General features: G+C 31.4%; 2 protein-coding genes, 1 long non-coding RNA gene and 1 other non-coding gene across 6 annotated transcripts; 1 reads left to right on the top strand and 3 right to left on the bottom strand.

The window, feature by feature from the left end:
• Positions 1 to 477: 477 nt before the first annotated feature.
• On the bottom strand, positions 478 to 2,193 carry LOC104731287 (uncharacterized). Of its 3 annotated transcripts, none has more exons than XR_015574837.1 (2): positions 1,888 to 2,193; positions 478 to 1,382 (listed from the first exon to the last, which is right to left on the bottom strand). It is a non-coding gene; the product is annotated as an uncharacterized LOC104731287 (long non-coding RNA). The 3 variants fall into 3 exon arrangements; XR_758580.3 differs by lacking the exon at positions 1,888 to 2,193 and adding an exon at positions 1,658 to 1,796 and having other exon boundaries at positions 834 to 1,382; XR_758579.3 differs by lacking the exon at positions 1,888 to 2,193 and adding an exon at positions 1,629 to 1,769 and having other exon boundaries at positions 1,244 to 1,382.
• A 341-nt stretch (positions 2,194 to 2,534) lies between these two features.
• Positions 2,535 to 5,203, bottom strand: LOC104731285 (ubiquinol oxidase 4, chloroplastic/chromoplastic). Its single transcript, XM_010450613.3, has 9 exons — positions 4,807 to 5,203; positions 4,508 to 4,691; positions 4,267 to 4,360; positions 3,846 to 3,961; positions 3,648 to 3,756; positions 3,452 to 3,520; positions 3,276 to 3,347; positions 3,124 to 3,171; positions 2,535 to 2,919 (listed from the first exon to the last, which is right to left on the bottom strand). The coding sequence occupies exons 1-9, from the start codon at positions 4,965 to 4,967 to the stop codon at positions 2,714 to 2,716; spliced, it is 1,059 nt and encodes a 352-aa protein (XP_010448915.1). The 5' UTR covers positions 4,968 to 5,203; the 3' UTR covers positions 2,535 to 2,713.
• Positions 5,204 to 5,784: 581 nt separating this feature from the next.
• LOC104731284 (uncharacterized) lies at positions 5,785 to 8,237 on the top strand. The gene is made up of 4 exons (XR_015574836.1): positions 5,785 to 6,401; positions 7,145 to 7,597; positions 7,707 to 8,011; positions 8,096 to 8,237. It is a non-coding gene; the product is annotated as an uncharacterized LOC104731284 (transcript).
• A 9,835-nt stretch (positions 8,238 to 18,072) lies between these two features.
• Positions 18,073 to 20,506, bottom strand: LOC104731283 (F-box protein At4g22280-like). The gene is made up of 3 exons (XM_010450610.2): positions 18,745 to 20,506; positions 18,499 to 18,642; positions 18,073 to 18,425 (listed from the first exon to the last, which is right to left on the bottom strand). The coding sequence occupies exons 1-3, from the start codon at positions 19,591 to 19,593 to the stop codon at positions 18,249 to 18,251; spliced, it is 1,170 nt and encodes a 389-aa protein (XP_010448912.1). The 5' UTR covers positions 19,594 to 20,506; the 3' UTR covers positions 18,073 to 18,248.
• Between the last annotated feature and the right edge of the window lie 2,372 nt (positions 20,507 to 22,878).

Below are 22,878 nucleotides of genomic sequence, written 5' to 3'. Positions count from 1 at the left end.
CAAAACAGTTTTTGGTGTTCTTAGATTAAATATATTAGTAAAATAATCTAAGATCAGTAGTTAAGATCTTTTGTTAAAAAGATAGTTATAGGGAGAACACTTAAGATCTTAAGATTTAATAATATAATATTCTTAAAAATAAAATAATTACAAAATATAATAAATTTGGTATGTAATATTAGAATTAAACTTATTACAATTATATAATATTCTTCATCATATTCTTAAACTTATAAATTATTAAAATTATAAAAGAACATATAAATTTCAAACTTATAAAACTTTTACTAAAATTCCTAATACAATACCAAATTTTTATGAAACAACAAAACATTGTAAATTTATTTTACAAACCAAACAAACATATTACTTAATTAATTAAAACACACAAACATTATATTTAATTAATACATAGATTAAGGTCCAAATTTATTCCATATATTCTCCTTTAATCTTGTGCTTGTATTAAAACTCTTCTTTGCTTCAAAGGTATTACTAAGTTCAAGGTTCAAATTTATTACAAACTTTCTGCCATTTATGGCTTAAGTATAAGTTCAATGATAAGTGTACATCTATTGGATTGTTAAAAACTTTAAAAATTAACATTTATGAAACAAAAAAAAACATTGCAGCACATTTCTTCTCGTATGACATTCACCCTGTTTTAATGAGCACTACGTCCGCTCTTTTGCAAGGTGTGTCCATAACACTCACCTATTAGCACATGGTTTTGCCTCTATTGACTTGATCGTTTGTGAATTTGGCAGACCAAGACCCTCCCATTCAGATAGAGCTTCCCCTGCAGTTTCTACCACTTCAAACTTCAAAGTGAATGTGACAGTGAGTTCTTGATTCGTCATGTTCAACAACTTCAAAGTCTCCCTGTGCTACTTCAATGTCCCACCATTATATATATACAGAGAGAGAAAACTTAGTTTCTCATCTCAAAACAAAACCAAATCATAATCAACAATTTAGAACTAGGACAGTAATTTCCCTGATCCATCTGCAGAAACTTTGAGAGAGAAATGACACTGATGCGACGTCTTTTGGCTGCAAAGAATATTCCAACAAACAAAAGCAGCTTTGACACCAAAAGAAATTCTAGGGGAGAGCAAGAAGAAGAGATATATGGAGCGGGTTTCATTCTTGAACAAGCCATCATTCGAAGCTCTGTTGAGTAAGGCCAAATAAGAGTTCCGGTGTATGATCATCCCATGGGTAACTTGACAATCCCTTGTCCTGAAGATACTTTCGTCGCTATAGCTTCTTGTTCCCAAGGACTTGTAAAGGACTTACAAGAGCTGCAACACGAATATCTAGCCCTCTCTTGTTCAACACGAATATCTAGCCCTCTCTTGTTCAGCAATGTATTCCCCAGCCTGCATTAGTAAGATAAACGTGTCATGAACTTGAGCCAGCAATGTTGATTACCCAAACTGAACTCCAAAAGCTAGAAAATGAATCACATTGTTATGATGATTATACATCTGAGTTTATCCAACTATTAACCCAAAAAAAGTGGAGCAGTGAGTATAGCAAAAAGATTAGCATTCAACACAATCAAGAAAAACTGGAGCAGTGAATCAAACCCCAATTGATCAAAACTATAAAAGAAAGAGTTGTACTTTTCACTTTGTTCGATCAGAACAACCACCTGCTCAATCGGTTCACCCAGTGGAAATAGTAATCCATACGCACGATCGATTAGTCAATAGCGAAAATTAACTGAATTAAACCAACAAAATCGACATCAACATCGCCCAAAATCAATCCAGAGAAACCCAATTCGCCAAAATCAACAATCGAAGTAAAAAATAAGAACAGAATGAGAGAAACAAGAAAACCTAGATGCGATTTCGAACAGAAGAAGAAACAAAAACAAACCCTAGCTCGACGGGAAGAAAATGAAATCGCCGTTTCGCCGTTGGGAGAGAACAAAAAAAAATCTAGGTCGACAATACCGAAGAAGCTGAAACGAGAGAAATCTCTCCCCCGAACACAAAATAACGTCCAATGAAAATAACACACGTAGCACAAGAACAACATAAAAACAGTTCTCAAATAAGATCAGTTTTTCTGATCTAAAAGCACTGTTATATATTTTCTCATTTTTAAAAGCCCAAGAACAGGCCAACTGTTTCGGCGATAAAGATGGTCTAATACCAATACTCTTCTTTTTGAGAGAATGATACATTCAATGATTTTGTACTTTGCATTTTTTTGCCATCTTTTATAATAGTAATAATCTCATGTCATAATACACATTGCTTGCTACTATTCATTCAAAGAAACTGTATTGCTCTTACGTACTGCCCAGTGCCCACTTTTTACCATTTCACAATTTGTAAGAATTTGTGCTTATGCCTCTCTTCTATGATTGAGCTTTTAGAATAGAAGCGAATATATGAGAGCTACACCAAATCTGATTGAGCTTTTTGAATAGAAGCGTCTATAAATTGGTAAATTACTCCTATGAAATATGAATTTTGCAGCCGGTAAATACAACCACAATGGCTAATCGTGCATAAAAATGGTCTCCAACGACTTGGATAGATATGATAATATTAAGCTCATCATAGTAAATTTACATCACATGGGGTATTTGATTCTTTCCCACACATAAAGATGGGAATTACATCTAATTCTTCATAATAAGCTTATACAGTTACAATCAATCTTTGTTTTTTAGTTTCCTTTCTATTTTAGTAATTTAACTCGTAATGGATTTCTTGATGCAGTCTACGATACCTTCGCAATGAGCCGCCTCAGGAACAACACAGCCTGATTCTTCTTCAGCATCATCTTCTAATATGGAGTGTGGAGAACGCAGGCTCCCCAGTGTCTGACATGCTTTCATTGTCTTGCAGTGTTCTGCTTCATCGTCTCTTATATTCACAAACACATCGTATAGATTCTCTGCCCAACCATAACCACAAAGAAAACAACAACGTTATAGATTCTTAATCTAACACCAACACCAAAGCAAGTAACAAACTGATAACATCGTAGGCCAAAGCTCAGTTCTTTTCTAGAATGTAGACTCACAACCATGGATCATACACCTTTTTAGCAATTTGTGGATTCAATTCAGATATTGAAAGAACAGATTAAAATTGCTACCTATTACTGGTCTTCGAGTATTGGGAGCTCTGGATGTTTGGAACTCATCTGCAGACAACACATAGACAAGTTTGAGAGACTACTAATCAAAGCAAAAAAAAAACTCTTAACACTCTAGAGAATAGTGACAAAATCAGGATGGATAAGCTCACCAAATAAGTACAAGTCACTTCCGGTATAGTATTTTACTGCGATATCGGGTGCAGGCATATTCTTCAACTCCTCTGTTTAGGGAAACCAAAAAAATTCAGAATGTAAAAATCGTTGAAGAATTTTGTGTGATAGTGGAGAAAGAAGAAAAAACCATTCTTAAAAATTGGAAACCAACCTCCACTGGCCTTGAGAAATTTATCATAAGTCTCAAAAGCATGACTCTCCACACATTCCGAAAAGTGATCTGCATTGGTAACAAACGGTTGATGAAGTCATGTAGACCAGAAGACAAATTTTTCTCTGTTGCATCAATTATCTGCTACTTTCAAGAAGATCACAATAAGATTATGTTTACGTTAAAGGAAACTTACATGCCATTCTAGGGCTTATGATATACAGGAACACAGTCATGAAGTAATAGAACGTTGCTATGTGCTGGGCCAGAAAACGATCAAACCACCAAGAGTTTCCACCCAATTCCTGTGATCAGATTCAGAATCATGTTACTGTTACCAACTATGCGAGTTAAGAGTATGCAACTCCTAGAGAATGGAAAAAATGGCTCTTACTTCCATTATGAGCAAGTGATGCATCTCATTCCAGCTCTCAGCAAAGTGTACTTTTAAATAATCTGCTCTCCTCCACCAACCAAAGGTCTCATACATGTGTAGCACAGACATAAAGGCTGCAACAAGAATACAGAAACAAACATTAGGTTCTAGCCTATAAACAAATTCCATTTGGCATCCAGATTCATAACTGTTTGATAAACAAAAAAAACACAATATTTGATTTCCCACAAATCATATACTCCACAAAGAGGATTATGGTTGGATCGCCTTTGGTTGCTAAGAGTTGAACACGATTCTGTCAATGTTCTTTTTGCACATATCTCAAGTGACATTCACAATCTTACCTGATGACTAGCTCTTAATACTAAGCTAAATATAACTTGCAGAAGGAACTGAAACTACAGAGAGATGTACTTACCAAAATAAGGCACTCTAGCAATCGTCTCAAGAACAAAGAACCTTGCATAGGTTCGGTCACGGTACAGTGTGTCAAGTATCTTAATTACCGAGTCCTGAGAAGGAAACGAAAACAAGACAATAATCAGAACACATGAGATAACTCCCGTTAATAACGTTAATACACAAAATCAAACAGTCTAAATTTCTAGTAAGACACAACGACGATTAAGATTAAATAAAAAGGGTTATAAAAACCTTACAGTAAGGAAGACATTGACTCCTTGCTCAAGCTTGATGATCCATGTCTCAAACGCACTAGTATTTGACTCCTCCTCAAGTGGTTCTTTTTCTTTACCAGCAAAAGTCTCTGCTTTAAATGATTCCTCCACCACAACTTTCTCCTCATCTTCTTGCAAAATCGTTGCTTGAACTCGATGATTGTTCCTGAATTTTTAATTATATCATTATAGAAAAATATTAAACCCTTTTCATAATAATCACAAGTGACGACGACACCAAATCAATTAAAAAATATCAGCTGTAGCAAAGTAAAGCACACCTAAAGAGCAGGCGACGAGAAGAGAGAGGACGATGACAGAGCAATCGGTTAGAGGAACTGTAAGAAACGGCGGCTCTAGAGCGTCGAAGTGTAATCAAAGGCTTTGAAATCGCCAACGTACGAGAAGAGATGCCTGAAATCGCCATCGTCGCCGCCGCCATATTGTAATCAGAAGAGCAGAGAATTCACAGGAAAGAAAAGTAAAGGTTGGAGATTTTTCGTAGAAATGGAGAAATTTTGAGAATTTTAGACGAATAATGACGGTTCCCTAAGGTGGGCGGATATTCTGGGTTCGCTCCACATGCCCATCGACGTCGACGCGTCCAACTAATCGGCCGGTGAAATATCCTACCTAAAATTTAGGATCCGACTTAACTCAAATGATCCGATTCGGGTTATGTATACTGGGCTTTCAATAATCAATGGGCTGTAAGGGCCCTCAAAAATATGGGACACGTCATCAATCAAATGATTTAACCCGTGAAACTAACTAATTTCTAACTACTGTATGATGACTATTGATTGACTAGGTTACTGATATTTAATCCCGTGAATTCATCAACAATCATGTTTGTAATTTTCAAAAAAATCAACAATACTACTAATTACAAATGTGAATAAAGCCTAATATAATAATTACGAAATACTTATTCTTACGACTAGTAAAATAAAATTTAACAATTAAGTTAAGTTTGGAGGGAGGGAGCTAATGAAGATCATCTGTTTTGTTTTACCAATATAGCTGGAAACTACTCAGCACATATGAAGACAAATTCATAAACAGTAAACACCTGAATAAAATAGGTCATATTTAGCTAAATTCGCAAAAATAATAATTATGAGACTTTGCTACACTACACCAATTTTTAATTACTATTTAAGATATTAAACAGAAGTGATAAAACACCCTTTCCAAATTCCAATTACTAGCAGCCAACAAAAAAAGAAAAAGAAAAATGAACCCACATAATATCTGAAAAATAATAATATAAGTACTATGTTAAATACATGTTTTGTCTTTAAATTAATCATATAAAAAGTTTCGTAAACTTTACTATTTAAACAAGATTTACAGGTATGGTATAGCTTACAACAAAACCAATCAAACGCGACTTTAATTTTTTTGCCCTTTTGCCCTCTTTGAATCTTTCCCCTAAATTCTCATGGCCAACGCAACATCGGAGCGAGGATCTCGGGAGCATCTGCTCCGGGAGACGATGACACGACCAAGCGCGATCAACAACAACAAATCGCAACCGGAGTTTCCGGCGTCACGGTTCACGTTCATGTCCCTCGTGCTATGGTTCGATCAGTCCAATTGCGGCACGGCTCTGCTTTCGTGGTCCCTCTTCTTCCTCCTCGTCGTCATCGTACCGATGATCTCTCACTTCTTGCTCGTCTGTTCCGACTGCGATTTCCACCACCGACGGCCCTACGATGCCGTGGTTCAGCTTTCTTTATCGATATTTGCGGGAATATCGTTCGTTAGCCTCTCGATTTGGTCGAGGAAGTTTGGGATGAGACGGTTCTTGTTTCTTGATAAGCTTTGGGATGTTAGCGACAAAGTTAGGATCGAACACGAAGCTGAGATTCAGGTTTTGTTCCTTTCTTTGCTTTAATCTCATCACCCTTAAATTTTGATTCAAATTCGTTGTTAATTTTGAAATTAGAGATTTTTTTTTTTTTGCAAACCTAGAATTCAAAAAAAAAAAAAGAAAAAACCTACGAACCTTTACCAAACTGATATATATTATACTAATTTCGTAGTCTCTTTTTTTATTCCAGAATTTTAGTAAACGCAACAAATAATTATTTACTAATTTTGTTTTCACTAAGAATATAAAGAAGAAAAAAAAAACATTTGCCTGTTTTGAGAAAAATTTAAAGCTTTACAAAATATTACTACTAATTTAGTTTCCGATATTTAGTACTTTTTTTATGGCAAATTCTTTTTTTTAATCAACATTCGTTCTAGCAATGTTTTGTTTTTTCGTGTTTCTTTAAAACAGTTTGAAATTATGCAAAATAATCAATGAGTATTTGAAAAAAGTTCAGTGAACAATAAATTACGTCACTGAACAATTTTTAATTTTCTAGCCGACACTGTTTTGTCTTTTTGTGAGTTAAGTGTGACGTAGTTATGTCTTTTTTGTAAAAATTTAAAAAAAACCAAAAAAATCCGACCTGCCCGAATCGAACCAGCGACCTAAAGATTTATCTGTTACAGACTACAGTCTTCCGCTCTACCAACTGAGCTCAGGTCGGATGTTGTTTTCTTTCGCTTTCAGTTATTTATAATTAATAAATATTTTTTTTGCTCTGTTTCTTGATGATGCAGAGATCGCTAAAACGGCTAATGATCTTCGTCCTCCCATCACTAACGCTCGAAGCAGTCTACAGAATCTGGTGGTACATCTCTGGCTTTAACCAGATTCCTTACATCATCAACCCTGTTCTTAGCCACGTCGTCGCATGCACTCTCCAGCTCTCTTCTTGGCTTTACCGTAACACCATCTTCATCGTCGTCTGCATTCTCTACCAAATCACTTGTCATCTTCAGACTCTTCGTCTCGAGGATTTCGCACGCTGCTTCGCCTCTGAGATCGCTGACGTTAGGTCAGCTCTCGGCGAGCATCAAAAGATCCGTCGTAACCTGAGGATTGTTAGCCATCGGTTCAGGAGGTTCATTCTTTTGTCTTTGGTTCTTGTTACTGCTACTCAGTTCATGGCTTTGCTTACCACTACGAGAGCTAGTATTGCTGTTAATATCTATGAAGTTGGCGAGCTCGCGGTAAGAGCTTCTCTCCTGTTCTGTTTTAGTTTTATTCTGTTTATTATTCGGATTGAACCCATTACTATTCACTAATAAATGTCTTTTTGTAATGTTTTGGTGTATACAGTTATGTTCGTTGAGTTTGGTGAGTATTCATATGTTTGAGAAGTGCAACGAAGATAACTCACAAAGCTCAATCCGTAACCAGCCTTGCAGCTAAATGGAACGTTTGCGCAACAGTTGACTCGTTCGACCATCTTGATGGAGAAACTCCTACTGGTTCCATGATCGAATCCCAAATTTCTCCATGTGGCATTAATGCGATGGATACATCTGATGATGAAGAAGGAGAAGGAGACGATGATCTTGATAATACCAAGATACATCCCATCTACGCTAATACAATTTCATACCAAAAACGTCAAGCTCTAGGTAAGTTTATTTCATATGCATAATTTGATATAACATTCAACAAAATTACAAAACTTTAGATGACGTTGTTGTTCTTTATTGCAGTGACGTATCTAGAGAACAATAAAGCTGGGATCACTGTGTATGGATTCCTAGTAGATAGATCATGGTTGCATACGATTTTCGGAATTGAACTCGCTCTTCTACTATGGTTGCTCAATAAAACGATCGGTATATTGGCTTAAAACCGGTTTCTCTTCTTTCCAAAAGGATCTTCTTTTACCAATGTTTGTAATATTTGTTTTTGGTTTTGTGACAGTGAATATACCATGAACCAAAGTATTTGGTAATTCATATATGCATACATGCAGCTTTGAATCGTTTTGGCATGATGTTTCTCTCGAAGATATGACGAAGAACAGTAGAGACTTTACTTACGAGGCAAGGAGATGTCTCTTCCTCCTTACGTGTTTAATTACAAATCTGGAGATATGACAAACTATTTTTGATTAAATACAAAAAATGTTCGTGCATGGCAGTATATATGTATCTATATAGATGTCTGATCTGTTTTTGATGGAACTTAAAGTTACTGATTCTGTGTATGTTTAGTCTTGTAGAATCTATATATATATAAAGTTCTCTTTTCTCATTCTTGGTGCTGCCACCTCAGCTACTCCTTCTGCTTAGTGAGACCAAATTTTATAAACTACCCACTAACCATTTTCTATTGTTTTTTGGGCCAAATTTCTTTTGAAGCCCCTAATTATTTGAGACTCCTAAAGCCACTCTATGACACGTCAGTTTGATTTTAGGTTGCTTTCTATGACTATATATATATGTAGGATTTCGAGAGAGGTTCGACCTCACCTCCTTCTTCACATTTTAAAACGAAACGTCCCTTCTTCTACTTCCAATCGCTTCACACCCTATCTGAGGGTTTCACCCTTTCTCATTTCATTGTTTTCTCGGGTATGTGCAAGTTCCAGAGATGAAACTGGTCTCATGGACGTTAATTAGGATTAGGGCTTAAACGTTTCAAATCCTGGTGATAATGACATATTGTTCGGGGAAGTGCAACTCATTCCGGAATGTAAGTGTCTAACCAAAAAAACATCCATTCCGTATTTCTTTTGCTTCCTCCGATTGGTGATTCATTTTCTTTATTTTTTCTATCCTTTATAATAGATTAAATTCTCACAATAGATTTATATATCTATTTTATGATGATTAGGTTTCTGATCTTTTTTTCCCAGATTTAAAAACCTTGACTGATGGTTTCAGTTTGGTTTATCAATCACTTACGTAGCCAAAAACGCCAGGTAGCTGCTCTTTCTTAAGAACTTATAGTAAAGTTTTGTATTTGGAGAACTTATATTAAAATTTAGTATTATCTTCGTTTGATATGGATATAGTCTAACGCATGTGGAATGTCCAATCTATAAAAACTTATGTTGCTTATCTAAACCTTTTTATATGTAGTAAATTAGTTGATTTTTTGCAGGTGAAAAGCTTTGGATGAGGAGAAAAATCCAGAGACCTACATACGAAGACTCCTCCAATTGCTAAATCATAGGTACGACTTACATCAGGAAGAGTGATTTTGTTGGGCTTTTCCTATGTCGATCAAACACTTTTTCCTTCGTTGGTCAAACCATTTTGTGTTTACTTAACTGTTCGTATGTACTCTTATCAATAATGTGCTTCATTTATATACGGGGTTAAAATAATTGAACTACATATCATGATTTAGTTATTTTCTGTACTTTTGTTTGCGTTTTTCATTCAAGAAGTTAAGAAAAATAAACATCACTGCGAAAGAGTTTGAAAGTTATAAATGGAAAGCTTCCACAACAACATCAACAACGTAAATGCCTCAAATTAAGGTTAGGCTAATAGACATTCTCTTATTCAATACTGTTGTACCCACGATCCATCATCTCGGGAAACAGGCCAAAGGGCCTGGGCCGGGCATGCTAAACGGGCCAAGGGTGTAGCGCTGGTCGACCCACCAAGCCCAGAGAGAAGAAGAGAACGCGGAGAGGCGTCATATCAATCAGCTCGCAGCTCGAGCTTAGTCAAAGATTCCTGCATTCAAGTGGATTAATTAGGACACAAAATTTGTGTAAAATTAATTGCGCATTAATTGGGTAATTAATTGGTCAGTATAAATATGTAAGAGGGGGAGTCTTTGTAGGGGATCAAACATTTTTTCTCTCAGGCAGTATTATACAATTTTAGCATTTAAACACTCTTTTTCAGTTCGGAACTCTTAACGGTGGTAAGCTCCTCCACTCATAAATCACTTTGGAAGGAGAGAATTAGTTTCAGTTCTCACAAATACTCAGGATATAATTTGTAAGACTGTCATGGCAATTAAATACAAATCTGATCAGTTTTAAATTTTTATTTTTGTCAAATGTATAGAACTTATACTTTTGTATATTAGATATTTTATAAACTTCCTGCTATTGCATGATTAGAACATATATACGTGCTACAATGAACATATTATATCCTCACTATACATATTTCTCAAGAATCCCAAAGTATCATCCCTTGAAGATGCATTGACAAGACGAAATACAACACCATGATGTCTATGGTGATGATGATCAATTCGTTTGTGCTTCACAATATTCTTCAAAGTTAAGATTTCATACTTTAAAATTTCATCATAATGATTTATGTTACTTATACTTTTAATTCATTCACAGTACTATCCAAAGAAAATAAAACATGAATTTGCTGCCATTTCTTATCATACAAAAAAATATCTTCACTATATATATAAGCTTATAAAGAATATTTTCTTACTAACATCTAGAATGAATATAGACATCAAGATTAACAATTCAGAAACTCAGCTAACTAATATCATTAAAAGAAAATATTCAAACTACATTTGATATTGTTCAAAAAAAAAAAATCTACTAAATAAAATAGCTACAAAAAAATTTATTAACACTTTAGCATTGTCTTTATAAATTTTAAAAATTAATCCGCGTGTAGCGCGACATATCTTCCAGCTTATAAATAACAGTAGGAAAAAGTCTGAACCTAAAAATCACACACAACTTGCAAAAAATGCTGCGAAACACACACTACTCCCTTAAAGAACTACCAAACGACGTCCTCGGAGATATAATCTCTCGAGTTGCTAAGATTTCACAAACAACCGTGAGACATGTTATGCAAGCATCACCATATCTAGCCAAGGCAGCCCAAGATCACCGAGTCTACAAGAATATCAACCTAAGGCCCCTGGCCATGAATCTACTAGCAGCACTAGCGAGATACGAAGACCTCATGGAAAAATGCTTTGCAAGTGGAAATGTCGAGGTTCAGTATATCAAAGGGATCCAAGAGTATTTTCGAAAGAACAACACAGAAACAGGGCAGGAACACTTGAAGAAGGCGGTAGAAGGTAGTTATGAGAATGGTATGTACCTTTATGGAATTGTGAAGTTGTACATGGGTGACGCAGCGGAAGGAAAAATTTGGCTCGACAAGCTAGGCTGGAAACAAAATAAAGCAAAGGGTGACCAATGCTGGAAAGATATCAAAAAGGCGTTACACAGAGTCAATGTACAAAGCCTACAATGCTACTACACTACATTAGCAGCAGTCGGACCAACTATCTACTGCACCGTCAATGACATGGAAAATAGATGCGCACACTACTACTACTACAAACAAATGCTCAAGTTTATCTTTTTCATTTAGCTTAAGGAACAACAATATGGTTTACCAATGTTATCAACCTTAAATCAATTCTACAATTCGAAATAGAAATCTCTGTTTTTCTCCTTCTTAAACAATAGCGACGCCTCCAAAAGAATTAAAACAAGAGAAACAAAGAACAAACCTGAAAGTATAGAAAGTAAACAAAAGATATATAAAAAAAATTAAAGTCCGCCGCTTACCATCACATCAAAATCAGAACATAAAAGATCAAAATATGTTGAAAAAACTTCCCACAATCCATCTCAAGAAAAATGTCTCCAAGTATTACGACCAACAGGACATAGATATATGCAAAGAGGTCTTTACCTTCAGGGACAACTACATCATAGAAAAATTTGGCTTAGAAAAACTGGGCTATACAAAATCAAAAAGAATAACCAAATCAAAGCAAGGCAACACAAGCAACACTTTCAGAAGATCAGAGAAACATAACTAGAAACCAATTAACATTATTTGACAGCACTTCACAAAACCATCACCAAAGACAAAGAAGGTAAGAGATGCACACACCTTTAGTAAACTAAAGAGATTCAGAAATACGAGTGCCACAATCAGATAACCATAGCACTAAATTATATGAAAATGAAAACCGAGCCAACAAAAAACAACCCGGACTGTATAAAATAACAGCAAGATAAACAAGAAAATTAATTTTTCCCAAAACACAACTCACACCGAATCGAAAAAATCACTCTGAGGACAAACGGAAAAAAAGAATACAACTAAGAACATAAAAACAACTCACAACTTAATTAGAAAATCTAAGAAAGACAACACATTTTCATATAAAAAAATTTGAACACAAATTCACATTTACGTTTAACGAAATCAACAGGGGGATAACCAAATATCCCCTACAGATGCGAAGCGAGCAGGAAATAAACCAAATACGCAAAGGGTTTTAATCTCGGGAGCTCTCTACTCTCCACAAGTAATTCTGAAACGCTCCTCTTCTAAAATCTAATTTTGTTTCGATTTATTTTAAATCAGAAAATAAGAGAAAGACTTCATAACCCTTAAAAATATGGAAAAATGTTTGTTAGCTACTTGAAGTATACCCCAACACATAGGCACACATACAAATAATATAAACGTCTTCTTAACTACGTCAACTATTGTCATTACATAAGGACATCCATAAACAAACATAGGTTATGTGTACAACACCATAAACATTCAACTCCGGTGGTTGGTTCACCGGAATCCGGCGTTGACCAGTGTTGACCGATATTGACCAGTTTTAACCGGCGTTGACTAGTATTGACCGGCGTTGACCAGAAAAATATTCAAAAATAATAATATTTTTTTCTTTTTTCCTAAAAATAATACTATTTTTTCATGTATTTTTGATAAATAAATAAAAAAGATAAATGATTTGTATAATTTACAAAAACAAAATATAACAATAAAAAGTTATACAACAAAATTTTATGTATAGTAGATTTTTTCATAAAACTATAACAAATATATACCTTTTCCTTTTAACAATCATTTTTTGTTTCGAATTTTCAAAGGTGGGGATTTTAAATATATCTTCTTTTTTTTTACTTATTTATAAGATTATGTCATTTGAAATATATCCAAGGTATTGCCAACTATTTCTTTGATTTTACAAGACCAACCTTTGATTTTAAAAAATCAACTTTTGTATTTTAAGTATCTTCTAGATATATGTCTTTCATTTAAATAAATACAATTTTCACTATTTTCTTCTTTTCTTCTTCTTATTAAAAATAAAGAAATAGTTGGCAATGTCTTGGATATATTTCAAATGACATAATCTTATAAATAAGTAAAAAAAATATATATATTTAAAATCCCCACCTTTGAAAATACAAAATAAAAAATGATTTTTTGAAAAGAAAATGTATATATTTGTTATAGTTTATGAAAAAAATCTACTACAAATAAAAAATTTCTGGTATAGTTTTATTATATTATTTTTTGAATATTTTCTGTATTAACAAAATTAGTTACTAGATATGTCACAAATTTTGTTTGTCATATAATTTTTTTTTTTTGGTATATAATTGTCTTGTATTTTTTTTTTTGTTGTATAACTTTTTGTCGTTATATTTTGTTTTTGTAAATTATACAAATCATTTATCTTTTTTATTTATTTATCAAATATACATGAAAACAAAAAAAATTTTATTTTTAGGAAAAAAGAAAAAAAATATTTTTTTTCTTCTAGTCAACGCCGGTCAACACTGGTCAATGCCAGATTCCGGCCAACCAACCACCGGAGTTGACCGGTCAACACTGGTCAACGCCGGATTCCGGCCAACCAACCACCGGAGTTGAATGTTGATGGCGTTGTACACATAACCTATATTTGTTTATGGATGTCCTTATGTGATGACAATAGTTAACGTAGTTAACAAAACATTTATATTGTTTATATGTGTGGCTATGTGTTGGCCTATACTTCAAATAGCTGGGTTAAAACTGGTCAATTACCCGAATCCATTGTGTTTGGGTTGAATCCATCTCAAACGATTAACAATTCTTTTTTTTCTGAATTTTCTGGAAATTGTCTTTTTGACACAATATAAAACCCAACTCATTCTTTTCCTCTTATCTGGGTAAAGTTACGCAGAACTCCAAATTTGTATAAACTCATTTCAGTTTTTTCTTTCTGATTGATTTGAAATTTTTTTTCTCAAAATCGTGTACAACTAAGAATCGATTGGTCTATATTTCAGGATTTATGAGAAAATCAATTGGTTTATAGGTTTGTACAAAAAATCTGAGCAAACATGGAGACCACATTCGTTTAGATGCAGTATAATTGATGAAAAGAAGAATAGTCACTGGATCCAATTGATTTTGAAGAAACAAAGCTAATATAATGGGGATTCAACGATATATCTCTTAACTGTGGACAACTATGTATAACTTGATATAACTACGTTAATTTTGTAACTTAGAAGTTTCATAAACTAAAATGTACAATTTGGTAAAACTTGGTGCAACTTCGTATCTCAGTTGTGTCAGTTGTACTAGTTGTTCCAGTTGTACAAACTCAAACCGAATTTCAAATTCTCATATACTAAATCGAACATATAACTGTTGAATATTAGTTTGATTAAAAAATTGTCGAATATTAAAATTGAATCTAAAAATCTTAGATCTGAAATCGAATCTCAAATTATCAAAACCTAATAAGTGGGTAAATAAGGATTAGTTGGAAAGAGAGTTAAAACTGAAAAAATGATTTTTTAAAAAAATTTTGAGCAAAATTCCTTGAAATTTGTGAGAAAACGCGGGTCACATGGCAAAATCATAAACTGCACGTGTACACATACCGCCGCCAAACATAACATGTAACGCCGCAAAAAAAAAACACACAGTTATTCCTAGTTTTCAAGTTGTACCCACATACACATAGTTGTACTTTTTAAGATTTTGGTGTATAATCAGTTATACTTAGATTTAAACAAAACATTTTTAGTTGGACCCAAGATTTTAATTATTGTAGGAATATTTCCTATGTTTTCATGCAAAAATATTTGTCAAAATAGTTTGGTTTGTGTTTTGCAATGTAATAGGGATAACAATAAGAAAGCCATATTAAAAATATAAGGTCTTTCTTGTACAAAAATGTATTTAATGAAGACTATTTTATAAATTTTGTTTAAACTAATGTAATTTAAGAAAATTTGTTAAATTGGTTATATTTATTAAGTGCATATGAAAATTTATAAATTTCTAACTATTTTCAATTTATAAAGTTGCATATAAAGGTTTGCTAAATTGGTTGTAGTCGTACCATTACAATTATAAGTTGTACTAAGTTGTACAAAACGAATGGAGTCAAAGATTAAATTATAAGCTATATTTTTTCCGGAGAAATAATAATGAAAATTAAATTAGCATATAATGACTTGTACAAAAAATATCAGCTGTACAAGTTGTCTTTTTCTTAAGAATAACCGTTGTACCAGATATACCACTTGTAGTAGTTATACTCAGTTTTTATAGTTATACTCAGTCTGCAAATTGATTCACGGACCAAAAGCATTATTCTACGTATAATTCACTATGAATCAATCACTACAGTCCATTAAAATGTGTTAATGAACCCAGGAAACATGTTACCCATCCAATTTCCATTAATTTCTAATACCAATATCTAATCTAATTGAAATCACAGAATTTTAAATAAAACAACAAAATATTCTAATGATTTTATGGATTAAGATGTTAGAAGTGGATCTAATATGTAGATTAAAGCATCGATTTCAATGGTGGAGAAATAGCTGAATTTGTCATGGACGAGGTGAACGTCACGGGAAGAGGAAGAACATGAGATGGGTGTTTGATTTTTTTTTTTTTCTGATGATGATGATGGGTAACGTGGAATTTCCTTGGTTGAATATTCTTTTTCTCATTGGTCGAATTTGTTTTTTTAATTAATTAATTCAATTAAAATTCGGTTTGCTGATTTGGTTTGAATCGGTTTGGTAAGGGTAAGTTTGAGAATTGAAAATGAGTAGAGGAGTATAGCAGATTAAAAGAGAGTGTTTAGAATTATTTATGGAGAGTAGAGAGTCTTTGAGAATTTAACCCATACGCAAATCCTAAAAAAAAATGGATATATGAAAGGGATGACTGAAAAACGATTACGAGCATCAAAGAAATAGGTTCAATACTCATATTGTCCTCTAGATCGCAAACATTGCTCTTCTCCTATCCGTTCACCAGGACATCGGATTTGAAAAAGAAAAAATCCATTCCCAACTCAATAACATACAAATAATCACCCAATAGACCAACACATTATAAGCCTTACAGAAAAATTGGGTCCAATGGCTGAAACAAAGAAAAATAGCCCAAAAAAAGAAATGTAAGTTATTGATTTTATTTACTTTTCTTAATAAAATCGACAACCTTTTTCACTCCAAACACTTAAACATTGACAAAAAAAAACTACTCCCACAATTTACTAAATACATATGAAAATATTAAAAATTCTAACCCAAAACCAAATATAAAACCAAATAACAATCCAACCATAAAATGACAAATAATAATAAATTAATCAAAACTAACAACTACAGCCAAACAACAACTTTAACTACACAATGTTAACTTCTCATTAGATTTTTTTTAAAAACATTAAAAACACACAAGATTATCTCAATTTTTGAAAAATGAACAGCGATATGCTTGAAAATATCCAACAAAACAACATAACCACCCAAATTAAATACAAAAACAGACGTAAAGATGAATCTATGTAACCAAAAAAATAATATACACAAAAAACCCAGAATTCACCTTAATCTAATTCTCGCGCGTAGCGCGGTCAATTGCTAGTGATAGAATAAAGATCGCAAAAAATAAAATAGTTATTACCCTCTCAGCTTTAAACTTCCAAGATACTCAATTAGATTAGCGAACAAGGAGGAGGTAACAAACTTTGTTTTATTTTATTTTATTTTGTCATGTACTATTACTTAGTATTCTCACAATACTTGATCTGGATCTTGCAGCTGGACGGTTTAGGAACCATAAGCAGATCTTTGGTGATTCAGGACTTTTCCTCGTCATTTATAGCATAAACACGAACTTTTACAAGCTCAAGACAAATAGTTTCTCTAGCAAATGTTTTAAAAACTTGTGTTTGATTAGCCTATTTTATCTATCAATTAGGTTGATGAGCTCCTATAAATTAAATTAAATAATCTAAAAATACTACAATAAATTTTAAAATACAGTATTAGGAAAAGAAAACGCATATATTAATTTTTTTTGGATCAACATATTAATCTTACCTATTCCCAACTGAAAAGGTAAAAAGTAGGAAAAAATTTTGGTTTAAAAAAAATAAGAAAAAATTACCTTTCCATTAAAAAAAATTTCCAATTAAAAAAAGTTGAAAGCAGTATTTTTAAATAAATTATTTAAAATATAAGACGATCTATGTTTATATAGAAGTGAGTATTTACAAAATTTAAAATTAATAATTAACTGTATATTTTCTTTAATCCCTTTTTCTATTTTTTTGTAGAATTAATAACTTAAAATTAAAAATAAGTAAATAATATTGTAATTTCGAATTTTATGAAATATATATGATCTCCTTATAATTATTTAAAAAGACTTTGTATTTTTTAATAAATTATGTAATTTTTGATAATTATCTTTTTACATTATTAATATTTTTTAAAACAAAATATTTTGTTTTTGTTGTTATCAAATTTCTTCTTTTAAATATTAACTTTTACACATGTCAAAATCTTGTTAATGACTAACTTTCAAAACCCAATTTTATATAATAAGATTATATTATTCTATGTAATCTTTTTAATTATGTCTTTTGATTATGGTTTGTGCTTATATATAAGTTGTATCATTCCATTTGATAATACACAACACAACAATAATAATACAATCATATTCTCTCTAATCACACACATAAACCCCCATAGAAGGGCCAAAGAAAAAACTAATAGGATCATTAGTATTCTCACAAAACTTGATCTGGATCTTGCAACTGGACGGTTTAGGAACCATAAGCATAAACACGAACTTTTACAAGCTCAAGACATGATAGTTTCTCTAGCAAATGTTTCATAAGCTCTAGCTCTCCACTCTTTCCTCCATACTCAGTTATCTTCAATACTTTCACAGGACATGAATGTCCAAACTCTTGTTCATATTGACTGTCGTAATTTGGACCCTGAAACAAGAAAGAGGGGAATATTAGCGACCTGAGTTTGTCCAATAAGCTTTCGGGCCGGTTTTGGTTATACCTTGAGGACGAGGGTCTGTAGATTCGGAGATTTTTCTAGAAGTATTGGCAGATATTGCCAACGGTAGTAGACTGAATCAATTGTAATAGATAAACGAGACAGCTTGCTCAACACTGGGATTGCTTCACGGAAATAATGGAATACCTAAAACACAAAATAAAATATTAACAAGATTTTGGTTCCTAAACTTTTGACTTCCATGCAAATAATATGAAAGGAAAAAGAAAAGAGAGATCATTCTTTTACCAGACAAGTAGTAGCACCAGATAACTCCAAGGTCTCAACGTTCCGTAACCCCTTAATCAGATTTGTTGGGTTGCTATTAGCAATAGTGAAATGAAGATCAAGCTCTTCTTCGATAAGGGAAGCAAGATGCTCATCAGAAGGACAGTGTTTTGGAAGTTTATCAGAGTATTGTACGTAGGCAAGACTCGGTGTATCTAAACTCAGGTCCCAATAATCCGAAAGCAGAGTACAGAAAATAGTAAGTTTCTTAAGGGTCAAGGAAGACACGGTGCGGCAGCATTGTCGACTTTGCCAGCTCCTGCCAGAAATGAATAATTCCTCAAGCACACGGCAAGCAGAAAGAAGCTTTTCAAAAGCACAGCAATCACTATTGTAGCAGTAGACCCAAGTAAGACACAGAGTCTTGAGTGATGGAAGAGAAACATCATCAGGAATCAGAGCATCAAATGTTCTTGAGAGTTTAAGCTCAACCAATGTCTTGCAAGTGAACATCTCCACAGGCACTAAGATGCGCTCATTGGGGATTACGTCTATATCAAGATCTAAGACGCCATGTTTCAACACGTCAGTCATCCAGCGGGTGACATGACCCGTGTCGATACTCTTACGGCATTTTATTGAGATTTTCCTCATGTGGAAATTGCCAGACACAGACAATACTCTATCCACAAAATCGATGAAACTTTGTCCTCCACCCACTTCTTGATCATCTAAATGAAGATTGGGTCTGAAGGCAAACAGATAACGCCATCGCTTTGAGAGGACAGATGTTGAAGTAGCCTCACTTAACGGAAGGAAAGATCGAATGTGGCAAATAATATCATCTGATAGAACGTTGATCATATCCATCGTTCCCAAAAACAAAATTCTAGATAAACCTATCAGGCGTGATCAATCTGAATAAGAGATCTCAAGCATCAACCACCAAAGTAGATAATCAATCACCCACTAACTTGAATCAAACTGAAAAGATAAAAACTTTCATCAGTAAAAAGAATGAAACTTGGACAAACCCACCAGCAGCTAAAAGCAAATATAAACACCATTAGATATTCACCATTATATAAACAAATAAATTGTTGTCAATTTTAAAGATTAGAGATTTTGCCATGTGTTATACAAAAACTTTGTTTCAACAAATTTTAAAATTAAATAAGATAATTATAAGAAATAAAACATTTAAGCAATTTTAATAAATATAAAAAGATAATTCTTATATGTATATAAAAAGATAATACTGATCCTAATTTTAAATTACTAATTCTACAAGAAAATAATTAAGGAAACTAAACAATTAATTTATATTATACCATAATTAATAAAATCATACTATCAATAATTAATCATAAAAGAAAAAATGATTTTAGATATTCACCATTATATAAACAAATAAATTATTGTCAATTTTAAAGATTATGCCATGTGTTATACAAAAACTTTGTTTCAACAAATTTTAAAATTAAATAAGATAATTATAAGAAATAAAACATTTAAGCAATTTTAATAAATATAAAAAGATAATTCTTATATGTATATAAAAAGATAATACTAATCCTAATTTTAAATTACTATTTCTACAAGAAAATAATTAAGGAAACTAAACAATTAATTTATATTATACCATAATTAATAAAATCATACTATCAATAATTAATCATAAAAGAAAAAATGATTTTAGATATTCACCATTATATAAACAAATAAATTGTTGTCAATTTTAAAGATTATAGTTTTTGCCATGTGTTAACAAAAACTTTGTTTCAACAAGTTTTAAAATTAATAAGATAATTATAAGAAATAAAACATTTAAGCAATTTTAATAAATATAAAAAGATAATTCTTATATGTATATAAAAAGATAATACTAATCCTAATTTTAAATTACTAATCTATAAGAAAATAATTAAGGAAACTATACAATTAATTTATGTAATACCATAATTAATAAAATTATACTATCAATAATTAATCATAAAAGAAATTTTAGATATTCACCATTATATAAACAAATAACTTGTTGTCAATTTTAAAGATTAGAGATTTTGCCATGTGTTATACAAAAACTTTGTTTCAACAAATTTTAATATTAATAAAATAATTATAAAGAAAGAAAATATTTAAGCAATTTTAATAAATATAAAAAGATAATTCTTATATGTATATAAAAAGATAATTCTTATATGTATATAAAAAGATAATTCTTATATGTATATAAAAAGATAATGCTAATCCTAATTTTAAATTACTAATTCTATAAGAAAATTAATTAAGGTAATTATACAAATAATTTATATAATACCATAATAAATAAATTATACTATCAATAATAAATCATAAAAGAAAAATGATTTTAGAAATTCACCTTTATATAAACAAATAAATTGTTGTTATAGTTTTTTTAAATACACCACCATTAAACTTTGTTATATTATGAAAGCTATATGTGTGCAATTTTATGAACTATATTAATTATATTTTCTCTCTTTTTTTTTTTGTCAAAATTTAACTATGAGATCAAACTTTTGAAAATATATGTATCTATATGTTTACGTAAATTAGAGCATATATTTACATATTATGTATATATATAAAATTTCTTGGAAGTAAATTTACCTTTGTTTTTTTTTAACAAAAAAAAAAGTAAATTTACCATTAAATTCATAAAAATTTGAGGAAAATTAATAAACGGAATTTTTGATATTGTTACTTTTTCAATTATGAGATAATATTAGTCTTTAGTTTTTTCTTTGAGAATTATGTTTCACTAATTTTTTTTTAATATTAAGCAAAATATAACTTTGATACAATGCACATATTTTTTGATTTGAAAATTTTAATTGTTGTTTATCGGGAGTGAATACATATAATTAAAATATAATAATATACAGTAAAATTGTATTGCAAAATGGAGTGTGTAAACTATAAATCCTGTTTCGATTGGTTCTAATTTTTAGTATTGTTCTAGTTTTAAAGTCTTGTAAGTAATAATAAAGCAATTAGGTAAAAAAGTTTATTTATTTAGCTTTTGGGCTTTAATTTTGGGTTTTGATTGATGCCCAAAAGTAGAAATATGAAGTATATGATTCTATGGCAAAATCTTGGCTTTAATTGCGTTTGATTTTGTTTTTTGATTTTTTCAGAAATTGATGATAAGCATTAATTTTTACCACCTTTCTTTCTTCTTGCTAGTCAAAATTATTTGTTCACACAGAAAGAGTGAATCTAGTTTTTTAAATTTGACTCTAAGATAAATCTCTTTACTCAGTTTTTGGGATATCGTAGTAAACATGTACAGTAAAACCTCTATAAATTAATAAACATTATAAATTAATAAATTTTGCTTGCCCCAAGTCGGACCAGTGTAAAGAATAACAAAACTCGATAAGAAAATAAGATAATATTTTTTTTTGAAATTTTCATGTAAAATATGATTCCAATAATATTATAAATTAATAATTATGTATTTAATATATATATATATATATGCTGATGTAATAATAATGTATGCTTTAAAAATTTGAATTTTTTCTTAAAAGTCATATCTATAAAACAATATTGTATTTTCAAAGTATAATGATATAAATTGCTCTATAACATGCCATAAAAATAGCTAGATATACATCATTTTCATTTTGTTAGTTTTATAAGCTATTAAAATAAGATGATTTATGTTATTGATTATAAATTTTTATTTATGTATGTCATGTGTATAAGATAATATGTTTATAGTAGAGAATTTGTTAAAAATACCCCTTTTGACCATTTTTATTTTTGTCCTCCTTTAATTTTTATTGACCATTTTACCTTTAGATAAAAATATTTTAATCAATAAAAAGAAAAACAAAATTTTTACGCCAAAAGAATTTCGGACATATTTTCCCGCAAAAAAAATTTCGAAAAAAAATTCCCGCCAAAAAAAAATTTTGATAAAAAAATTCGATAAAATATATCTCCCGCAAAAAAAAATTTACAAGGTTTTTAAAATGTTTTTATAAGGTTTCTACTTATAAAAGCCTTATAAACATCTTGTAAACGCTTTTACAAGATTTTTAAAAGAGTTTTTAAAAGGTTTTTCAAAGGTTTACAAGTTTTTTAAAAGCGTTTACAAAGTGTTTAAAAACCTTGTAAAAGCGT

Source organism: Camelina sativa, chromosome 12 (genome assembly GCF_030686135.1).
Source record: "Camelina sativa cultivar CO46 ecotype springtype chromosome 12, ASM3068613v1".
Classification (NCBI taxonomy): Eukaryota; Viridiplantae; Streptophyta; class Magnoliopsida; order Brassicales; family Brassicaceae; genus Camelina; species Camelina sativa.
The sequence above is the reverse complement of the archived record's forward strand: the minus strand, read 5'-3'. Positions and strand labels throughout refer to the sequence as shown.

What these genes read in the sequence shown, in the direction of transcription:
- LOC104731285 (XM_010450613.3), bottom strand. Translation starts at nt 4,967, where the DNA reads ATGGCGGCGGCGACGATGGCGATTTCAGGCATCTCTTCTCGTACGTTG. An exon ending in TGCTAGAGTGCCTTATTTTG is followed by an intron (nt 3,962 to 4,266) that starts GTAAGTACATCT and finishes TTCTTGTTGCAG; the next exon opens with CCTTTATGTCTGTGCTACAC. An exon ending in CATAAGCCCTAGAATGGCAT is followed by an intron (nt 3,521 to 3,647) that starts GTAAGTTTCCTT and finishes TTACCAATGCAG; the next exon opens with ATCACTTTTCGGAATGTGTG.
- LOC104731283 (XM_010450610.2), bottom strand. Translation starts at nt 19,593, where the DNA reads ATGGATATGATCAACGTTCTATCAGATGATATTATTTGCCACATTCGA. An exon ending in CTGGTGCTACTACTTGTCTG is followed by an intron (nt 18,643 to 18,744) that starts GTAAAAGAATGA and finishes TTTGTGTTTTAG; the next exon opens with GTATTCCATTATTTCCGTGA. An exon ending in TACAGACCCTCGTCCTCAAG is followed by an intron (nt 18,426 to 18,498) that starts GTATAACCAAAA and finishes TTCTTGTTTCAG; the next exon opens with GGTCCAAATTACGACAGTCA.